Source organism: Neopelma chrysocephalum, unplaced genomic scaffold, assembly GCF_003984885.1.
Source record: "Neopelma chrysocephalum unplaced genomic scaffold, ASM398488v2 Primary Assembly neopelma1_105, whole genome shotgun sequence".
Lineage (NCBI taxonomy): Eukaryota > Metazoa > Chordata > Aves > Passeriformes > Pipridae > Neopelma > Neopelma chrysocephalum.
In genome coordinates this window covers 717,445-731,131 of record NW_020897769.1, presented here as the reverse complement: position 1 = coordinate 731,131, position 13,687 = coordinate 717,445, and the positions used below count along the sequence as shown (strand labels likewise).

The 13,687-nt window shown below is 56.2% G+C and overlaps 2 protein-coding genes across 5 annotated transcripts in view; both read right to left on the bottom strand.

Moving 5' to 3' along the window:
* ENOX2 (ecto-NOX disulfide-thiol exchanger 2) overlaps positions 1–8,385 on the bottom strand; it is a 31,382-nt gene extending 22,997 nt beyond the window's left edge. For 2 of the 4 annotated variants that reach the window (XM_027696101.1, XM_027696102.1), the window contains exon 1: positions 5,019–5,156. In XM_027696101.1, the coding sequence (XP_027551902.1) occupies positions 5,019–5,040 (22 nt within the window). In that variant the 5' untranslated portion in view covers positions 5,041–5,156. Of the gene's footprint in view, positions 1–5,018; positions 5,157–8,296 lie in introns of those variants that run through there. The other 2 variants (XM_027696104.1, XM_027696103.1) reach the window with 2 other exon arrangements.
* Positions 8,386–12,186: 3,801 nt separating this feature from the next.
* On the bottom strand, positions 12,187–13,167 carry GPR119 (G protein-coupled receptor 119). The gene has a single exon (XM_027696119.1). The coding sequence runs from the start codon at positions 13,165–13,167 to the stop codon at positions 12,187–12,189; it is 981 nt and encodes a 326-aa protein (XP_027551920.1).
* Positions 13,168–13,687: the final 520 nt, after the last annotated feature.

Genomic DNA, 13,687 nt, shown 5'->3' with positions numbered 1-13,687 from the left:
GCAGGTAACAAGGAGTGAAAAACTCCTTGTGTTCTTGGCAAAAGGATTTCTATTGTTGTTTTTTGGAAAAAAAGCCAACCAGATTCCTTTGGAACAGGACAAACCCTGAGGAAGCTCTCAGGCTGCACAGCCAGCACTCCCTCTGCCAGTCAGGGCATGAGTCAAGCCTAAGAAAGTGCCTGAACTGAGCGCCCAGCTCATGCCAGAGCAGGAGGTCCACACCCCCCCATGCACCTGTGCCAGCCCCAGAGACCTTCCATGATCAGACTCAGCTCAAGCCCAGGGCAGAAATTAATGCAGCTCCTGGGAAATGGATAATGTTCTGCTGGATTAGTGGGTCCCAATTGCTCACAGAAGGTTCCAGTTCCAACCTGACACATAGGAAGGAGCAGAAGCAGCCCTACAAATGCTCGTGAGTCTTCAGCAGCAGCTCTGACTGTCCACCCCCTCCCCATGCTGGGAGCCAGCACGTCTCCTGCCTTCAGCATATGGACTCACAAGAGGAGATCATTAAAATGAAGAGAGGAGACCACGGTGATGGAGAACTGAGCAGTAATTAATAAGTACTTGTTTCTCCTCTTAAGTCATTTCTACCTGTAAACACCCAGCCCGATGCCTCAAAGGCAGGGACCAGAAGAACAATTTAAAAATAAAAGAAAGGGACATTGCCAGAATTCATCGAGCCCTCCGAAAAGCCCAGGAAGGCAGCCAGTAATCAAAAGCATTCCTGAGGAATTCTCCTCCAGGTTATCTCCTGCACCAAAAGATCAGCCTAGTCACAACTTGTTTAAATAGCTGCTGAGGAGCAAAGGGAAAGGGGAGGCTGGTGCAACTGCGAGTAAAACGCTCTTGAAGAGGCACAGGAACACCACTGCTGGCTTTGGGACTGGACAGACCTGTCCCAAAGCTCCCAGAGTCATGCTCAAATTGGGGTGATGAGCAGCAGCAGGCTAAGCCTGCAGCACAGTTCCTCCAGGCACTGTATGTCACTAGGAAGAGACTAAGGAGATCCCAAATCAGCCCCTCAGCTGATCCTCACCTCCAGCTTCCCCAGTGCTCCAGAACTTGTCAGACCTGCCCTGCAGCCAGATGAGGTTGCAGGGCTGGCACAGGAGCTCAGCCTGTGCCCCAGAACCAACAGGACCACTTGGAACACACCTCCAAAGCGGGCACCTCCAAAACAGGCACCTCCAAAACAGGCGCTGCAAGTTTTCTCAGGCTGAGTTGAGTTTCCTGTATTTTGATGTGCCCTTTGACCTTCCACTGGGCACCACTGAGACAGCTGAGAGATGTGGGCACAACCAGCCAAAGCATCACAAAGACAACCCGAGACACTCCTGGGAGAACAGAGCAGAGGTTTGCTCCAGCCGCTTCATGAACATCCCTCTTCCAAAAAATCTATAATTTATGGGCTCTCCATCAGACGCAATCGGATATGTTCGTTCACGGAGGCAGCACATGATCCCCAGACGTGAATGCAGCAACATTTTTTGTGCTGGTACGAATTTGGGGTGTCAGGTTAATGCTCAGAGGTGACTGCACAGTGGGACCAAGGCACCAGACTCGGGTTCAGTCTCCTCAGTCACAGCTCGGTTCATCCTCGTGGAGAGCCCACACCAAGAGAAGCAAGGAGGTCAGAGTCAAACCCCTCACGTGCTCCCACGGGAGGATTTGGGGTTGTTTTGAACCTCAGTCGTGTCTCCCAGAGCAATCCAAAAGCAGCCACACCAGCCCGGTGAGGGCACAAGAGTACAAACAAGAACAAAAATTATTATATTGCTCCCAGATTTCCAGAACTGGCTTTCCTAGAGCCTTTTTTCCAACTGATATCTCACAGGCCAACAATTCCTTCCTGTGATTCTCTGCATTAGGACACCAGACTTAAAGAGAGAAAATGTGATTGCTTCAAATGAAGCTCAAGGTGTCCAAAAACCTTACCACACTGCATGAGGAAAGGAGGAACATTCGCACCATGTCTGCACTTGCTGTGAAAACTTCGTTCCCACTTACACGTGTTTTTGTCCTTCCAAGCCAATTACCACACAAGAGCTGGTTTAAAGCTGCCTTGCTTCCTCAATACCCTGTTCCAAAGTGCCTAAAACTCTTCCAAAGGTGGAAACAGGACTTTCTGGGGTTTTAACAGGACTTTAAAGCTCTACGTTTACAACTTCACATGGTACCAGGCCACTGGAAGACAAGCCCACTAGTGTCCTAATATAGCCTCCAACTAGAATCCCACAAGCCAAATACTGAGAAGTCACAGAAAATGGAAGCTGATGAGATCACGAACCACAGCAGCTTTTCCTTTGCAGGCACAGGCTGGAAACTGAGCAGTTCCTTCACAGTGAATATATTTTGTGGGTAGTGCTGTCTAGAAACAGCACTAGAGAGAATGCAGTCTCTCTTGGTCCCACTCACGAGACATCCTGGTAGCTCCTCCAACAAGGACTTCTGGGATCCCAAGACCTACTTCCAGCAGGGACCATGCTTGGCACTCCCTTGCAGCACAGAGTTTGCTCCAAGAGTTAAATCAAGCCAGAGAGAAGATTCCCAACACTCTTTGAAGTAAGAAACCCTTCATTACGTCAGATTTTCCATCCTACATATGATAAATGCCACGCACAGCAGGCACCTTCAGGTCTGACTACCTCTCCCCATCATCTCAGCCAAGAACTGGAGCTCCAAACACATCCCACTGCATACAGAGAACGTGCTCAGAAGAAAGCTGAAGCTGCAGAAAATCCCCCCCTCTCTCCTGGGCACAGAGCAGGGTAAAAGCTGACAGGCTCAGCCACTACAGTCATGAGGTACAAACACAAGCACCTCTCTGTCCTTTGTGCAACCAGAACAAAGTGTCCTGGGCCATTCCAAGCTGCTCTGCTCAGGAGGGAAGGGACCAGCACTGGAGCAAGTCACGGGGGTTTGCTCAGTTTTCCTGCAGCAAGCCAGCCTGGAAAGGCCAAAATCAGCAGAATTCTGTATTTGCAGGGAAATGCTATGCAGAAGGTAAGGGGGAAGGAGAAAATTTGGGTTTCCAGCGAGTGTCAGACCAGTGTCAGCATTTCCAGAGCCATACGTGGCACAGGTGCCAGTGTGCCCTTCACCTCCAAGCACTTCCCTCACGTATCTCCAGGGATTTTCAGAAGAGTCAATTTTCAGGAGTGAGCCACCAGGCACTGCCATAATGCAGTGACTAAACCTTTAAAAATAAAAAACTTGGGCTAGAAGATTCCTCACTAGAAAAAACAGATCAGGGAGAAAAAAAAAAAAAAGGAGAGATGCTTAAAGATGAGCAGAAGGTGACTCTGAGCAAGGCCTCTCCCACAGCACAGCAGGCTGCTGTGGGTGGTCTTCCTTCTATGGAAGTAGGTGTTGAGGTGTGTTTTATGGAAGAGAGGCTGCAGCTTCCTGCTGGCCTAAACAGCACTAACAATGCACAGCCTCCCATTCCATCAGGATCAATCCAGGTCCATGCTGGGGCTATATATGGCTGCAGCTTTCACAGCACACGCTCAGAAAGGGGCTGGAGACAGGGAAGATCTCAATGTTCCAGGCATAAATCAAGGGCAGTATCCATCTTCACTGGGTCCCATGCCAGACCCAGGACAGGACTTGGTTTTCCAACCCTGCAAACAGAGCTTGGCTATTTGCCTTAATTACCAGGGGAAGAAGAAACACGAAACAATCCCCGAGGTGAACTGAAAAGCCTGGTTTAAGATCACTCCCATTATCAAGAGCCAAACACACTGGAAATCTCAACTGAAACATGGGATTGTGCTGCTCCCACGCAGACCTACTGTGCCTGCACAGGAACACAGCAACCACCGGGGCTGCCACCTCGGGATTTGGGCAAAATCTCCCCTGTTGGGTTTAGGAACGTTCAGTTAAGTGGCGATGGCAGCTCTGCCACAAGCCTGGCACTGCTCTGGAACCACACACTCCAGCAGCAGCCTCACCCTGGTCAGGCACTGGAATCATTTTCCTGACATCCAACTAGTTAATAAGCGGCAGGAACATAAAACCTCTGCCCCAAAACTCAAATTAAAACTGTTAACAGGTACTCTGACACTGTCACACACCTAAAAGCATTTCAGTGATAACACTTAAAAAGCCCATGCAGGCTGGTGCTTGTATGGTCATATTTTGGGGTGTCCTGGAACCTTATGAACTACTTTGGGTTATGTTTTGGGGTGCCCCAGGTTCTGCTGAACCCCTCAGGTGACATTTTAGGGTACCCTGAGCTCCTCTGAACCCCTCAGGTCCCCTGAAGTCCTCCAACCTCCTCAGGTCACTTTTGGGGTGCCATGAAAACCTCTGAACTCCTTTGGGATCCATTTTGGGCACCCCTGGGTTCCTCTGACCTCCTCAACTCACTTTCTGGGATGCCCCAGGTCCCTCTGAACCCCTCAGGTGACATTTTGGGCTCCCCTGGACTCCTCTGAACACTTACCAGACTTCTCTTATCCAGCATCAGGGGAACTCCAGAAATGGGCTGACACAGGCTTTACTATAAATACGGATTTACCTTTTGCCAACATTGGCAAATGTATGAAATAAACAGTGCTCAGCCTGAGCAGGGTCCCTGTGCTTTTAGGAATAAACTGGATTCTGGGATACACTGTGCCACGTGATTACACACGCTAGTTTTAAGCCCTCAAGAAATGCACTTTAGCAGACACCAAAGTACACCTGCAGCAATCGATTAGAACACAGAGAGAAAACAGACCAGCAGGGAAGGGAGAGAGACACCAAGGCTTTGAAGTTGTATTTTGACCCCAACCGTTTCCTTTCAGAGACTGGTTCTCAAGTTCAAAAACCACTGTTGGGCTCGTGCATGTTTCTCTACTGCACTCCTGGCTTAGATACCATTGTTAGAGCTTCACAAATCACCAACCTGACCCAGGGGCTGGCCAGGCACACTGATGAGAGCAGAAGAATTCCAATAGTTACTTCTGGCAACCCCAGAAAATCCGACATGGCAGCACATTCGGAGAATCCCACAGCCCCCCAGGTGTTACCTGTGTACTGCACCAGGAACATGGCAAGATGCTCGTCGTATGTCAGTAGTTCAGCCAGTTCTCCCACTGTTCCCAGCTTGGTTATTCGCTTAAAAATCCGAGTGCCAGGCTGAGCTCCCAGGCAGCTCCCAGCACAACAGGAAAGCTGGGACTTACTGACAGCAAAGCTGCCCCAGGGTGGGCCGGGCAGCACAGGAGAGCCCAGGCTGGCAACCAGCAGCTCCATGTGTCACCATCCATCTCCAGTGACTGACACCCATAGGCAGATTCTGGGATGCAGGGGACGGAGCTGGATGAGCAGGTGGGCAGGCGATTAGCAGCGAGAGCATCTGAATTTGCCAGGGATTTCATACATCACTGCTCTAAGCGCTGGCACGCAGCTAAATAAACCCTGTTTGCATGCCCGAGATTAGTGGCCTTTGCACTGAAAGATTAATTCCTGGTAATCCTTGACAGTAAGAGGCACACTGCTCGCTTTCCTCGGTTCTGGAAGCTTGTGTTTAGAAGAAACATATTAAATTCAGACAAGCTAATTATTCTAGCAGGAAACTATTAAAAAAAAAAAAAAGGCATAAAGAGCCCCTTTCTCCTTTGCCCCTGAGAATGCAGTGGTCAGTGACACCAGTCAGTGACACCAACCTGCAGGGTTTTCACAAAAATACGTCCACAGCAGCAAAACCAGGGAGATTTGATCAAGTCCTGTCTGAGCTGTGCTGTTTACTCAGTATTGTAACCCCAAACAAAGGAAAAAATTCCTTACTAGTGTGTGTGTGCACACGTGTGTCACCAGCACAGCCCTCGGTGCTTCCCAACAGTGGGACCTCTGCCATCCCCATCACACAACATTATTAAATATCCCATGGAACATTTTCAGGATGCTCACATGGCTCTGCCAAACCCCCTTCCCTATGCACACATGTCTAGGATTTCTAATATTGGGATTTTCAGGGGGTGAGCAGCTTGTATTCCACGGGGTGCAGAGCAGGAGGTTCCAGGCTCAGAGGGGACAGGCAGCTTGTCCATCCCATCCCTCCCCACCCTGCCAGCCTCCCTCAACACCCCTGGAGAGCAATAACCAACACTTACCACCTCAGAACAAGGCTCAAACAGCTCATATTTTCAGAACTATCTTTTTGAAAGGTTAGGAGAAGAAAACTGCTGGGCAAAGGACTAACTGCACTGATGGGGAAGAAAAAAAACGAGAAAGAAGAAAAAAAGAGGGAGAAAAAGAGAGGGAAGACACAAAGAAAACTCCAGCAGAGCCAGCAATCGGGATCATCAGAAAATCCCAATGCAAAAATCTGGACTGAGGGGTGAGAGAACCTCACAGAGGGGCAGCACCAGCGCGAGGAGCAGCTGGACGGGACAGACACGATGGATCTGGAATAATGTCAGCAGAAAAACTGGGGATTAGGGGAGAAATCTCACGCCATCTTTGGAAGGTGCAGGGAATACCTCGCTAGCAACACCTGATCTTTGCAATGACTCGGCGACTGAACCTCGTCCCTGCTGTGAGCTCAAGTCGCCCGCACCAAAAACATGACCTTCAGTGCAGAAACCTGACCTTACCCCGGCTCCCACACAGCTTTCAACAACTCAGCTCCAGGGGCCTTTTAATTACGTGGCACAAAATCCCTCAAATGAACCTTGAAGAAACAAGAGAAACCAACCCCTCGGCTCCCAGCACAGGGAACAGTAAGGCTGGAGTGAGAAGGAACACAAGTCAGAGGGACAAACTCCCACCCCAGGTTGCCCCAGCGCTTTCCCCACCATCTCACAGCTCTGCTGCAATATTCTGCAGGAAAATATGGAAATATAAAATGGTTAATTATTGTGGCTACAGGGGAGGTAGGAACTGTGCAGACTAATGAGGAGGTTACCCAAGGATTAATGTTTGTGTAATGAACACGTGGCACTAAAGAAGAAAAACATCTGTATGCAGCATGACCTGGATATACATTGCTGCTAACAGCCAGACCTCACACACAGGACCAAAATATGAGGAAAATAAGACAGTAAGAAGCACATAAACATGCAGAAGCTTGACATAAACGCTTAAGGAACCAAATACACGTACAGATGAGTTCCAGTCAAGGGATCTTTACGGAGCAGGGCTGTGGGAGAGCTGCAGCCCACGGCAGCTGTGGGTACTGGCATGAGTGTCCCCAAACCTCACCGTGCTGCCCACGGACCGTCTGCTGTGGCACCACAGATCCAGCACAGCCCAGCTACACGTGTGGGCACAGCTGAGCCTCAGAAGCTTAGGAAACAGAGAGCACAGCCAGGTACTCTCTGGTGTGAGGCTGCTGCCACCTTCACCCCCCCACCTTTTGCAAACCACCCGCTCTTGGGGCATCACAATAAATTCTTCCTTAAATGCAACTAATTTCTCCCTACCTTGTCCCACTTTCACGGGATCACCAAGGTTGGAAGAGACCTTCGAGATCATCCAGTCCCACCATCACCCCAGCACAACACAGTCACCCCTAAACCATGTCCCCAAGTGCCACATCCAGACACTTCCTGAACACTCCCAGAGATGGTGACTCCACCACCTCCCTGGGCAACTCATTCCAAGGCCTGACCACTCTGACAGTGAAATAATTACTTCTAATACCTAATCTGAACCTCCCGTGGTGCAACTTGAGGCCTTTTTCTCTCATCTTGAGGAAACACATGGCACAAGAACCTGACCCTCCCCTGGCTCCCCTCTCCGGTCAGGGAGTTGCAGAGAGCGAGAAGGTCCCTCCTGAGCCTCCTTTTCTCCAGGCTGAGCCCCCCCAGCTCCCTCAGCTGCTCCTGCTGCTCCAGCCCCTTCCCCAGCTCCGTTCCCTTCCCTGGACACTCCCCACCCTTTCTGATGTGACTTTAACCACGGCTGAACCCAAACAGACTTCCCACACGGAACAAACCTTTCCAAACAAGCCTCCCCACCACCCAGACTGGGGGAGCTCTGGGGGTGTCCCCGGCAGGACTCCCGATGCCCCGACGGCTCCCACGAGGTTGTTCAGACCCCCCCACAAACCACCTTCCCCCTCCCGCCGGTGCGGCCCGGCTGGAGCTGTCCCGAAGGAGGCCGGTGCTGCCCAGCGAGCCCCGCTGAGGGGGCCGATGGAGGGCGGGGCGGCCCCCCCTGCACACCCGGGGAGCGCGCCGGGCCCAGCCGTGGGCCGCGGCGTTGCGGCCCGGCCCCAGTTGCCGCTCGGCCGCTACCGCCGGGTTTCCAGCGCACGGGGAGGCCGGTGTGACCCTGCTGCGGCCCCGCCGCCCGCACTCACCGCCCGGCCCGGCCGCTCGCTCCCGCTCGGCCCCGCACTCACCGCCCGCCGCCACGGCCCCGCCCAAGGCCCCGCGCGCCCCCGTCGCGCCCCCCCATTGGCTGCCGCCGGGCCAGGGGGCGGGGCCGGGCGCTGCGCGCGCACCGCGCCGGGGCGGTGGCGGCGTCCGGAGGGGCGGGAGCGCGCGGGGCGGGACCGGGAGCGGCACCCCGAGAACAGCCCACCGGGAACAGCCCATCGGGAATAACCCACCGGGAACAGCCCACCGGGAGCAACCCACGGGGAACAACCCACCGGGAACAGCCCACTGGGACTGGCTTTAGCCCACCGGGACCGGCCGCCCCGGAACATCCCACCGGGACCGGCCCCGCGGGAACAACCCACCGGGAACAACCCACCGGGACCGGCCACATCCCACCGGGACCGGCCCCCCTGGAACGTCCCACCAGGACTGGCCCCCCTGGAACGTCCCACCGGGACCGGCCCCCTGGGAACAGCCCATCGGGAACATCCCACTGGGACTGGCCCCCCAGAAACATCCCACGGGGAACAACCCACTGGGACCGGCCCCCTAGAAACATCCCACGGGGAACAACCCACTGGGACCGGCCCCCTCGGAACATCCCACCAGGACCGTCCCACTGGGATCGGCCCCCTGCGAACAGCCCACCGGCACCGGCCCCATCCCGCTGGGACCGGCCCCATCCCACCAGCCGCATCCCACCGGCACCACAGAATCCCAGAATGCGTCAGGTTGGAAGGGATCACAGTGGGTCGTCTGGTCCAAGCAGGGTCATCCCCAGAGTACGTGGCGCGGGATTGAGTCCAGAGGGCTCTGGAATATCCCCAGTGAGGGAGACTCCACACCCTCTCTGGGCAATCTGTTCCAGTGCGCGGTCACCCGGCACGGTGAAGTTCTTCCGCATATTCAGCACAGGGCCCCATCCCACTGGGACCATCCCACCGGCAGCGGCCGCGTCCCACCGGGACCGTCCCACTGGGACCAATCCCATCCCACCGGCCCCACCCCACTGGGACCAACCCCATCCCACCGGCCCCACTCCACCGGGACCATCCCACCGGGACCGTCCCACCGGGACCAACTCCATCCCAGTGGGACCGGCCCCATCCCACCAGCCACATCCCACCGGGACCATCCCAGTGGCACCGTCCGCGTCCCACCGGGACCGGCCCCCCAGGAACATCCCACTGGGACCGGGCGGCCTCGCAGCCGCTCCCCCGCGTCCCCCCGGGTCCGCTGGTCTCGTTCTTCCTCCCCCCACGCCCCGGTTCTGTGTCAGCCCTCTGCGGCCGCTGCTGCTCCGCGGCCTCGGGCAGAGCCGCCCCGACCCTCCGACAGCGGAGCAGAGACCAGCCCGGCACAAAGGCGTTTATTCAGCGCAAGGCAGCAGCGTGGGGAGCGCCCTCCATTCTTCCCTCTTTCCCTGCGGGACAGGATGACCCCATCCCTCCTCCCTTCACGGACTTCCCGCGCCCACCCCTGTCCAGCCGCTCCCACGGCGCTCTGCGGTCGCTGCGGGCTGGAGCAGCGATGGGACGAGGGATGGAAGCAGGAGTGGCCTCACAAGTAACGGCTGCTGCTCCAGGCTATCCCAGAGGGATATGGAGCACCAGCTAGGCCAGCCTGCGAGCGCCCCTCCAGCCCGGCTTGGGGAGAGGAGACAGGTCAGTGTCAGAGCGAGATGCCCAGCAAGGGATGCTCTGCTGCAGGAGGAGCTCTGCTTCCAGCAGCACCATGTCCTCCATCTGCACAGCGTCATAGAATCCCAGGAGGGTTTGGGCTGGGAGGGACCTTAAAGCTCATCCTGTTCCACTCCCCCGCCATGGGCAGGGACACCTTCCACTAGCCCAGGTTGCTCCAAGCCCTGTCCAACCTGGCCTTGGACACTTCCAGGGATGGGGCAGCCACAGCTTCTCTGGGCAACCTGTGCCAGGGCCTCCCCACCCTCACAGGGAAGAATTTCTTCCCAATATCCCATCTAACTCTGCCCTCTGTCAGTGGGAAGCCATTCCCCCTTGTCCTATCACTCCAGGCCCTTTTCCAAAGTCCCTCTCCAGCTCTCTTGTAGGCTCCCTTCAGGTACTGGAGATGTCCCCTCTCCCATCCAAGCTGCTGTGTTGTGTCCATGGCACCAAGGAGGCTGCCTGAGCCATGATCCTGCTTGGATGGGGGATCCTGCACAGTCAGGACTCCTGCTCCTCATGTTGATCCAGGCCTGCAGCCTCAGGGCACACACTGCTGCAGGCCAGCCCCACTCTGGGCAGAGCCAGCAGTCGAGAAGCTTGGGAAGCAGCAAGAGGCCCACATCCAAAGTGTCCCTGTTCCTGCTGGTACCCGCTGTGAGAAGGCATTGGACGGAGGCAGGGACCGACTGTGGCAGTACCAGAGGCTCGGTGAGGATGAGGATGATCAAAGCAACAGCCGACAGAGCTCGGGTGTCACCTAAGAACAGGCAGCAAAATCCTGCTGCAGCAAGACAATGTGTTGATCTCCAGAGCTGAATCAGGCTGGATCCACCTGCTAGATCCACCTACATCCTCCCACAGAGCCTGGCAGCCTTCCCTCAGGCTCAGTCCATCTGGCACAGCCAGGAACAGCAGCTGCTGTGTGGTACCTGGTCCCAGGCCCTTCCCAGGTGGAGGGGGTTGTCATAGAGGGCCTCTTGGTTTGGTTTGTTTTAAAGGCAGCTTTATTTCTGCCTCTTCCTCTAGGATGGGGAAAGCCTTGGGACCAAGGCAGGTTCTGGATGCGACTGGATACAGCCCTGAGCCTTCATGTCTGCTGGTGGTGCAAAGGCAGAGGTGGAAACAGTGGCTACTTCATGCAGATCACTCTCATTTTCAGGTTAGGGTACTTTTTTAGCAAATAAACAGCTTTTAAGGGAAGATTTCTTGCCATGTGGATTAAATGGGATGATTTTATGAGAGTCAATTAAATATCATATCCTCTGGCAGGGACAGCCATGTGGCTACTGCTGCAGAGCAGGCGGAGTGCTCCCATGGGATGAGCAGGTGCACAGGAACACTTCCAGTCCCAAATCCTGGGTGGGACATGGCAGCTCTCCTGCGTGGGGATCTCCCTGGTTCCCAGGCAGCCAGTCCTCCTGCTCCCTGTTCAGCCAGTTACTCATTAACTCGCTTTACAGCCTGGGCAAGCAGCAACAGCACAATCTGTGCTGCCCCCCACTCGTGGGGCTGCCCCCCACCCCTGAGGCTGCCCCCCGCCCCGAGTCACTCCAGCCCCCACACAGACACAGCTGCTGCCAAGCCCCTTTGTGCCCCCCATGCCCAAACCCACCCCCCTCACCTCTGCCTCTGGTGGGCACAGCCCAGAGCAGGGATGACCGTGCGAGATGGGTTTGGGAAGGGATTGGGAGCGCCTGTGGTCCAGGAGAGCCTGAGGATGTTCACACCCCTCCCAGCCTTTGCTGCTGGGGCCAAGCCAAGGGGATGGAGCCCCTACTGTGCCCCCACCTGCCGCGGGCACGGGGTCTCATTGCCCATGGAGCCGGTGCTGCAGGCAGAGGGGAGGGCAGGGGGTCCAGGTCTGGCAGGGGAAGCCGGGCAGCGATGGCTGAAGGGTCTTTTCCTGTGGAGTGGCAGGGCTTGGTCCAGGAGACACGAGGCTGCTCCAACGGAGGCTCTCCAGGGAAAACCTGCAACCTGGGGTGCCTGGGGCTGGTGCGGAGCCGGCTGTGCTGTGGGTTGTGGGGCAGTGGGCAGGATGGAATCTGGTAGGGAATGTCTGGGATGTCTGGGAATCAGGGTCCTGCCCCTCTGGGATCTTCTTCACAGGTGGTAGGCCCTGAGTTCGTGGTCACAATGCAGGAGGGGAGCTGGAAAGCTGGACACAGCTGCTCCTTACTGAATCAGTCCTGGAGCTGCAGGCAGGACACGGCAGGGACAGGCTTGGGGCCTCTGCCAGGGAAACAGCGGCCCTTGCCGAGGTGGAGCAGGACCCTCTTCTTCACACCTGCAGCCAGCTGGGAGAGCTGGAGCCGCACATCCCTCTGCCAGTAGGAATAGAGCAGCGGGTTCAGGAGGGAGTTCCCCAGCCCCAGCAGCCAGAGGAAGTTCTCAATGATTCTGTAGGGGAAGCACTTGGGGCAGAACATCAGCACGATGCTGGCGATGCAGAAGGGCAGCCAGGAGAGGGTGAAGCACCCGATGAGGGTGGCAACCGTGCGCATGGCCTTCATGTCGCTGGCAGCACGGGATGGGGGGCAGCCCCCCGCCAGCCCGGCCTGCTCCACCTCCTGGATGTGCTGCACGTGCACCGAGGCGATTTTCAGCATGTCACAGTAGAGGTAGAGGAAGAGGAAGAGTGCGGGGAAGAAGCCGATGAAGAACATGGTGAGCAGGTAGGCAGGGTGGAAGACATGGAAGAAGGAGCACTTCCCACGGTCGGAGAACCTCTGGAAGACCGGGACGAAGACCGGGAGGAAGCCGACGGTGGCAGCAACCAGCCAGAGCCCCACCAAGCACATCCCGACCCTTTGGCCCGTCACCAGCTGGAAATAGTGGAAAGGCTTCCGGATTGCCAGGTGCCTGTCACACGCAACCAGGATCAGGGACAAGATGGAGGCAGCAGAAGAGAAGATCACAAAAGCCATTCTGAGGGTGCAGAAGTTCTGGGAAGGATAAAAGGGCTGGGAAATCTCGTCTATGGCCACACTCATGACCATGAAGCCGACACTGGTGTCCGCAATGGCGAGATTGAGGACAAAACAGAGCCCCTTGGAGCTGCTCTTCGGGATGAGGAAGAGGAGGACAATGGCCACCAGCACGTTGGCAGCGAGGATGAGCGAGGCCAGCGCGGCGAGGATGACTCCCACTGCCCAGCTGCCCATGGCTGTCCCCTGCAGGGCACAGCACCAGGGATGGCACGACCCCAACACGATTCTCAGGCACCCCTCACCTGGGGCCTCTCAGCTGGTGCAGGTCGGTGGTAGGTGCAGCCCCTCACTCTCTGGGGAGCAGTGGGATCCTGGGGAGCAGTGGGAGCCCGGGGAGCAGCGGTGTCCCTCAGGGAAGCGGAGCTCTGCCAACGCCTGCCTGTGGAAGGGACCGCTGGACTCGCAGCACCCGCTGTGCCCACTGAGGGCCCTCCCCTCCAGCCACGTTTCCAGACAACCCTGGAGAAGAGGGGAGAGCAGCAAGCACCTGGGCAGGAAGCTGCCACGGTGGCACGTGGGGCGGTGGCTGTCCCCCACTCGGGGACCAGGGCACTGAGCAGAGCAGTTCCTGCTCAGACACGTTAACTGGGAATGGGGACAAGCACAGAGAGTTCCCAAAGCCTGGCACAGCCTGTGGGGCTCCTGGGGGTCACTGCCAGACCCAGGGAAGCCTCTTCCTGCAGGGACCAAGGAA

What these genes read in the sequence shown, in the direction of transcription:
- GPR119 (XM_027696119.1), bottom strand. Translation starts at nt 13,167, where the DNA reads ATGGGCAGCTGGGCAGTGGGAGTCATCCTCGCCGCGCTGGCCTCGCTC.